Here is an 8276-nt window from a genome sequence, read left to right as displayed (position 1 = left end):
AAGTTTGCACCGCGGAGAATTTCAGACGAATTCCGTGAAAGCTTTGCTAAATGGTACTATTATTTTAAAAAATGACAAAAACGAAAGATTAAACTTCGAGAAACATTCATATAACTATGGTACTATTATAACTTTGTTGCGTAGCGCGTTACCTCCACTATTATGGCTCTTTTTTTTTTTTACTAATTAAGCATCATATTGTGCTCGTGTGAATGCTGTAAGATGCTAACTTATGAATTTTATATAGGACGAGAGGTTTCCAAGAACGTGCATTATATATAGTAATATTTTTACATCAATCGACACATGTTATTATGAAAATATTAAAAAAAAAAAAAAAAAAAAAAAACGATATTGTTTTCGAATGTAGTAGTTGAAATCAGTCCCTATTAATTTGATGCTTCGTAGGTTTTTTTTTTCAAACAGATCTTGTGTTTATTCGTTCTTTGTTTCTCTCTAAATCTCAACACTAGGAATCATGTGCTTCTCGTTCTTCTCAAAAGTAGCAGTCTTATTCGTTGCACTTATCATACAAATGAGTGGAGTTGTCTCGGTAGATCATCTTGCATTACATGCAATCAAATCCGAGATTACAGAAGACCCTCAAGGTGTTTTAAAATTTTGGAATGATTCTCTTCCTTTTTGCCTATGGCGAGGAGTCATATGTGGTAGTCGCCACCAAAGAGTCACAGGTTTGAATCTAGCGAACAGAGGCTTAGTAGGCACTTTATCTCCTTCTATTGGCAACCTCAGCTTCCTCAGGTATATTTATCTTGATAACAACAAACTTCATGGAAGTATACCTTCTGAAATCGGTAGCTTATTTCGATTAGAATCACTATCCCTTCCTAATAATTCGTTCGCTAAAGAAATTCCCAACAACATATCAAATTGTACAAAACTACAACACATTGATTTATCTGGGAATATGCTATCTGGGAATATTCCAAATATTTTTAGTTCTTTGGGAATGATACAAGAGATAAATTTTTGGAAAAATAAGTTAACCGGTGGGATTCCAACATCCATTGGCAATCTCACATATCTCGAATTCATAAATCTTTCTGGTTGTCGATTAGAAGGGAGCATTCCAGATTCCTTCCATCAGTTGACAAACTTGAGAAGTTTAATACTTGGAGAAAATCGCCTCGTTGGAAACTTTCCCATGTTCATATTTAACCTTTCCAAGATAGAAGTTCTAAATTTTCCTGACAATCAACTCGCTGGAAGTCTACCCTCAAACTTATGTTCTAATCAACCTCATCTCCAAAGACTAGAATTTGGTCAAACGTTGTTCACTGGAGTCTTGCCACCTTCACTATCAAACTGTTCTCAGTTGCGTCGCTTTGATTCTACTTATAACAATTTTAAGGGAGAAATAAATGTTGATTTTGGAAAACTCCGTCATCTTTGGTGGTTAACTCTTGGTCCAACCGAGGGTCTTGGTGGCATGAAATATTTTGATTCTTTGTTGAATTGCAGCAATTTGGAGCTATTGGAACTTGCGGGACTCCAACTAAGGGGGATACCTGATTGGGTTGGGAACTTGACTGAATTGAGAACACTAAAATTTCAATATACCTCTATTTCAGGCACCCTTCCTTCATCTATAGGAAACTTGCATAGACTAACTGTACTTTCTTTAGTCGGAAACAAACTCACAGGCATGATTCCTGAAAGCATCGGCAAGCTTAGCAACTTAGCGTACCTCAACCTTGGTTTCAACAGTTTTTCTGGGATCATTCCTAGATCTATAGGAAACCTTTCTTCTCTAATCGAAATTTCATTTAGAGAAAACAAATTGGAGGGTACTATACCCTCGAGTATTGGAGCATGCAAAGAGTTGATATTTCTATCGTTTGCTTTAAATAACCTCATAGGAACTATACCAAAAGAAGTATTTCAATTGTCTTCACTTTCAAAAGCACTAGATCTAAGTGTAAACAATCTTTCTGGAGTGCTTCCACCAGGAATTCATCGCCTGAAAAACTTGGACTTATTTGATTTGTCTATGAATCATTTATCGGGTGAAATTCCGAGTAGTTTGAGCAGTTGCATCAGCCTTGGTCTCCTAGACTTTTCAAGCAATTCCTTTCATGGATCAATGCCGGAAGCATGGAGATCACTGAAAGGTCTCAAATATTTGAACCTATCAAGGAATAATATTTCGGGACCTATTCCAAGTTATTTGGAGCAAATTCCTTTAGAGTATCTTGATCTTTCATATAATGATTTTGAGGGAGAGGTATATGTTAAGGGTGTCTTCACAAACACATCTGTAGTATCAGTCCAAGGGAACCCTAGACTTTGCGGGGGAATAGCTGAGCTTCATCTAGCCAAATGCACAAGTATCGTGTCCAACAAAAGCAAAAAGCTTTCTCTTGGTGGTATTCTGGCAATTTCACTATCTTCTGTTGCTGCATGTGTAGCTCTGGTGTTCTTTGTGTTGGTATACTTTTGTGTAAAGAAGAAGAAAGACACGCCAACAGAATCAATACTGATCAGGGAATCTTTTGAAATGGTTTCATATGAAAGGCTTTTTAAAGCGACTGATGGGTTTTCTTCACAAAATCTTATTGGTACAGGTAGCTTTGCTTCAGTTTACAAAGGAGTTCTGGATGAAGAGGGTATAATTGTGGCAATCAAAGTACTAAACCTCCAACGAAGAGGAGGTTCCAAGAGTTTCATAGCCGAGTGTGAAGCCTTGAGAAATATTCGTCATCGAAACCTGGTTAAGATCATAACTGCTTGCTCAACCCTCAATTTCCAAGGTAATGATTTCAAAGCTTTAGTGTATGATTTCATGCCAAATGGAAGTCTTGAGAGGTTGTTGCATTCATGCACGATACTCGACCATATGCCTCCTCATCATTCGTGTCAACTAGATCTCATTCAAAGAATAAGCATTGCTAAAGATGTGGCTTGTGCTCTTGATTATCTACACAATCATTGTGGAAATGTAGTTGTTCATTGTGATTTGAAGCCAAGCAACATTTTATTAGATATTGATATGGTTGCTCACATTGGAGACTTTGGGCTGGCAAAAATTCTTACACTTGATCAACTTCCTAATGCAAACATGAGTAGTTCAAGTCTTATAAGCGGAACTATTGGGTATGCAGCACCAGGTAAATTTATGATCCCTAGTCAACTTGATTTTTTTTGTTATGTTAATTAAACTTTGTTTTACTATATATGTACAAACATAATTCTACATGACATGCAGAATATGGACTTGGAAATGGAGTATCGCCCGAGGGGGACATCTATAGCTATGGGATCCTATTGTTAGAGATGGTGACTGGAAAAAGACCTATTGATCTAATGTTTCAAGAAGGACTGAGCCTGCATTCTTATGCAAGGAAAGCCTTGGCAGATGGTTTTTTGCTTCAGATTGTAGATCCCATGCTTCTAAATGACGATGTCAATGAAGTGCTTTTAAGTTCATTAGCAAAAATCGGAGTGCAATGTTCTTATGAGTCTCCACATGATCGAATGGATATTGGGATTGTTATTCACGAGTTGCTTTCTGTGATGGGTACAGCTAGTTCAATGTCCACATACAAAGTTGGTGTCGGTGCCACCCAAGAAGCTAGTGTGTGATTGTGTTATAGGATTTGTTTTATTGTGTATCAAAGTTTTGGTATCTCTATTGTTGATGTTGGTATGACTATTAATAATGTGTACGTAGATAGGCGATTTTTTTCTCTTGAAAATTTGTAGTAATATTGTTAATATGAGAATAAGAACTCTTATTGTCGTTGAAACTACAAGACATGAATCCTTCTTTTGATATTGTGAGAAAACAGGCGGAATCGTGTTGGGTTTTACTTCAAAAATAGTTTCAAAAAACTCATATCATGGCAAACTAAAGACTTTAAATTTCGAAACTAGCATAAACATTTTATACCCACCAAGGATCATCTTGCAAATTATAGAAAGATTAAACAACAACCAAAGAAAGGGTGAAGAAACAACAACTGTTGTTGTTCTTTAAGTCATCTTGGGAGGCTTAGAAGTTGATGAATAATGTGGAACCTTTGAGACACCAATAATGACTCAACTTGAGTTAGATGCTAGTCCATAAACTCTTAACTCTTAAGCTTGAAGTTCATAACCAAATTATGAACTTCAAGAGAGTATAAATGCAAGTAATCCTCAAGTGTTCTTAACAAAACAAGATAGAATAAGGGAGAGCTTAGGAATTTCGAAATTTGTGTGTAAAAGAGGACACATAACATGAAAGCCTCTAAGCTAGTTAAAGTGAAGACTTAATCTAACGGTCCTTAACCATTAATCCCTTTAGACAAGCTTGTCCCCCAAGCTATCTCCCATTCCTATTACTTGTCAATATATTAACATGAAAGTCGTACTCTTGTCTTTTGACTCTTATTTTATAAAAATAATAAAAGAAAAAAGACAAAATATTTACATTTTATAAACCAAGTTTATAAAATATAAACTTTAACTTTTTAGTAAAAGACAAAAGAATTTATATAGTCCAAAATATTGTACATGACTTATTAATTCATATCATACGAAATAATATGTTACTTGCTAATGTAAATTATTACTTCCATGAAATAAATAATTATCAATTTAATTATAAGAGTTTTATTGAATATTTATTAAAATTACTTGCTATGCCGATAGCATAACTTCAATCACTATTCTGTAGCTATTCCGTTGGTAATTACCGTCGGACTACCTGCCGTCGCTATTCCGTACCTGTTTCGTCAAAATTTCGTTACTAAAGTAGGATGCATCCAATTCCATAGATATTTTGTATGTAATTTTTGTCGGTAAATTTTTTTTCTAGTGGTGCATATTGCTTCAACATGTTAACTAATTAAAAAATAAGTAAGAATTTTTTATTTAAATATGACATTTCACATAATGAAATTAAGATGTGATTCTTATTGTCTGAATCACAGATAGAAACACATATTTTAAAACAACGAACTTATTTTCCAAAATATTAGTAGTTGTAAATTTAAAATATATTTAGTTGACTTGATGTTATTACATTGCCAATATATTTAGTTGACTTTTGGAGACTTTGGGCTGGAAAAAATTCTTACACTTGAAAAGCTTCCTAATGCAAACATGAGTAGTTCAAGTCTTATGAGAGGAACTATTGGTATGCAGAACCAGGTAAATTTACGATCCCTAGTCCACTTGATTTTTTTTATGTTAATTAATCTTTGTTTTACTATATATGTACAAACATAATTCTACATAACATGCAGAATATGGACTTGGAAATGAAGTATGGACCGAGGGGGACATCTATATTAGTGTATATTATAGATATATCTTTACCTTTGTATTTGACCTTTGGCCTTGTAGGGTTCGGCCCATTCTATTGTATTGTATCCTATATATATTGTTCAATATGTTCCAGATGTTTTCAAGGGGAAATACTCGACTAATATGGTATCAGAGCGGATAATATCGAAAGGAGCACCAACAATTTTATAAAATGGAAGACAAACGTGTTTGCCTAATTGACAAGCATTGCAAAGAGAATGAGACATAGTCTTATTACAAGAAATTAAATGACTAGAAATCATAAAACTAAGAACTTCATTGCCGGGGTGCCCAAGCCTTTGGTGCCACATAGACGAACTTGGTGACAAAAAAACTTGAGGAAAATTCTTGAGGTGATGGAAAGGGTAGAGCTCGCCAGTGCTATCACAACGGATGAGGATTTGATTGGTCAAAGGATCCTTCACAGAAAAACCATTTTTGTCAAAATCAATGGAACAATTATTATCGCGAGTAAACTTTCATACAGAAATAAGGTTTTTAATAATATTTGGTGTGACAAGGACATGATTTAGGTGTAGGGTGCGAGAAGGTGTAGATAAAATGCCATGACCCGTGTTGGTGACGGGTATTGGAGACCCGTCACTAACAAGAATTGATGAAAAAGGACGCGAATTAAAAATAGTATGTAAGTTACCCGTATTCGACGAGAGATGGTTGGTAGCGTCGGTATCCATAAACCAGTCCAAGTTGGACGGATCTTGTAAATTCATTGCCTGAAAAGCTTGTGGGAGGATGGTGGGCTGATCCTGGAAGTTATTTGCGGGCCAAGTAGAAAAGATAGCAGGCTATTGGGCCTATTGTTGCTATTGACGACTTGGTCCAGAAGAAGAGCCAGCAACCCATGGTGGATAGGGTTGTCGATGTGCTTGTTGACCCAAGGCCCACATCTGCTGCCAATTTAGAGCAGCCCAAGGAGGGGAATAATACGTGTTCCAGAAGCCCCACGCAGAATTCCCACCTGAGTTGGAGCGACGATCTTGTTGTCGCTTATCGCTGCCACGCCGACGATTATTTTGCTGCCGGTGATCAAAGTGTTGTCGCCGGTCACCACCATCGTTTTGCCACCGGTCTCAGTCTCCAGGACGAGGCTGATGTGACGGATTTTGAGCATCAATTTCGGCAAGAAGAGCAGCCAGTGAGGAGCTATGATCACGATGGGCTGCTGTAGATGAACGGGGACGCAGGAGGCGTGTTTCTTCAACCCTCAGCATGGAGCGAGCTTGTTGGAAAGACGGAATGGGTCATTGATGACGAATGATGCTTGAGACATTGTCAAACTTATCTCCAAGGCCATTAATCATGTAAATGACTAGATTCTTCTCGGGCACGGGTTGATCAATGTTGGCAAGAAGGTCTGACAATACTTTGATTTTGTGGCAGTAGTCGTGAATGGACATGTCTCCGATCTCAATTGACTGGAGGTCTTGGTCGAGTTGCATTGCACGGGAGTCTTTGTTGTCTCGGAAGAGATCTTCAAGACCTTTCCACAAATCATATGATGTCATTCTGGGTTTCAAAACCATTTGGAGTAAGGATTTGCGAATAGTGCCGAAAATCCAAAGCTTGACAAGATTGTCAATTAGCTCCCATTTAGAGGTCATAACTTGTGACGCAGGTTTGGAGATGTGGTGTTTGACACCAAAACTGATGCAACGGGCAGTAAATAGCTCACACCAGGTGTCATAATTGAGTTCTTCAAAGTCGAGGGTGATGGGTACATAGTTCCGGATGTTTGTGATACCGAAAGGTTTATCAGTAGCATCCGTATTGAATTCATCTCCAGCCATGGAGGGTAGGTAGGGCCACCACAGGTGAGAAAAGAAACGAAAAGGAAGGAAGAAGATAGGACCAAGAAGGAAAGAATCAGGAAGAAAAATGTCAGATATTGACTATTGGCTATGATACCATATAAGTCAAGTATTTCCCCTTGAAAACATATGGAATATATTGAACAATATATGTAGGATACAGTACAATAGAATGGGATCCTATTGTTAGAGATGTTGACCGGAAAAAGATCTGTTGATCTAATATTTCAAGAAGGGCGGAGCCTGCATTCTTATGCAAGGAAAGCCGTGGTAGATGGTTTTGTGCTTCAGATTGTGGATCCTATGCTTCTAAATGATAATGTCAACCAAACGATTTTAATTTCGTTAGTACAAATCGGAGTGCAATGTTCTTCTGAGTCTCCACATGATCGAATGGATATGGGGAATGTTATTCAAGAGTTGCTTTCTATTATGGGTACAACTACTTCAAAGTCCGCATACAAATTTGGTGCGAGTGCCACCTAAGAAACTAGTGTGTGATTGTGTTATAGGATTTGTTTTATTGTGTATCAAAGTTTTGGTATCTCTATTGTTGATGTTGGTATGACTATTAATAATGTGTATGTAGATAGGAAATTCTTTCTCATGAAATTATGTAGCAATCTTGTTAATACAAGGATAAAATCTCTTATTATCATTGAAACTACAAAGACATGCTTGAAAATTGATTCTATTCTTCTTTTGAAATTGTGAGAAAAAGGGCGGGAACACAGGGTTTCTCTTGGGTTCTACTTGGGATTTAAGGTAAGATTTACATAAAAAGCTTCATTAAGTTTGTATTTAATTTGATTTAGAAAACATAATTATAGATAAACTGTTGGATTTGTGTCTAAGCATGTAACTATATTTGGTATGTACTTGACCCGGTTGTGCATGGTCCTTTTGGGTTGCCTTCACCAAAGCAACTTTATAAGATGATTTATGGAGAAAGAGAATTAATTATGATTTATTTATATATTATATGAATAATATATTAAAGGAGAAATCATATTGTTTAATTAATATTAGTCAAGAATTAATTGATAGTTAGTTTGTGACTAAAAGACATTAATTAAACTTAGGGGTCTGGAATTGTAAGTATAAGATAATTGCAATTGGGCTATGGATCATCTTGGA

The 8276-nt window shown here is 36.4% G+C and overlaps 2 protein-coding genes across 2 annotated transcripts; one reads left to right on the top strand and one right to left on the bottom strand.

The window, feature by feature from the left end:
- The first annotated feature begins 483 nt into the window (after positions 1-483).
- Positions 484-3765, top strand: LOC145090458 (uncharacterized). The gene is made up of 2 exons (XM_079028655.1): positions 484-3128; positions 3227-3765. Exons 1-2 carry the CDS (start codon positions 536-538, stop codon positions 3601-3603), a joined length of 2970 nt encoding a protein of 989 aa, XP_078884781.1. The 5' UTR covers positions 484-535; the 3' UTR covers positions 3604-3765.
- Positions 3766-6572: 2807 nt separating this feature from the next.
- Positions 6573-7118, bottom strand: LOC145089582 (uncharacterized). Its single transcript, XM_079028002.1, has one exon. The coding sequence runs from the start codon at positions 7116-7118 to the stop codon at positions 6573-6575; it is 546 nt and encodes a 181-aa protein (XP_078884128.1).
- Positions 7119-8276: the final 1158 nt, after the last annotated feature.

Source organism: Lactuca serriola, chromosome 2 (assembly GCF_051521515.1).
Source record: "Lactuca serriola cultivar US96UC23 chromosome 2, Lser_US96UC23_V15, whole genome shotgun sequence".
NCBI lineage: Eukaryota > Viridiplantae > Streptophyta > Magnoliopsida > Asterales > Asteraceae > Lactuca > Lactuca serriola.
Note: the sequence above shows the minus strand (reverse complement) of the source record. Positions and strands in the feature narration are given on the sequence as shown.

Excerpts from the sequence above, each read along its gene's own strand:
- LOC145089582 (XM_079028002.1), bottom strand. The coding sequence starts at position 7,118 with ATGGCTGGAGATGAATTCAATACGGATGCTACTGATAAACCTTTCGGT.
- LOC145090458 (XM_079028655.1), top strand. The coding sequence starts at position 536 with ATGAGTGGAGTTGTCTCGGTAGATCATCTTGCATTACATGCAATCAAA. Across the intron at positions 3,129-3,226 it reads TATTGGGTATGCAGCACCAG|AATATGGACTTGGAAATGGA; the intron begins GTAAATTTATGA and ends CATGACATGCAG.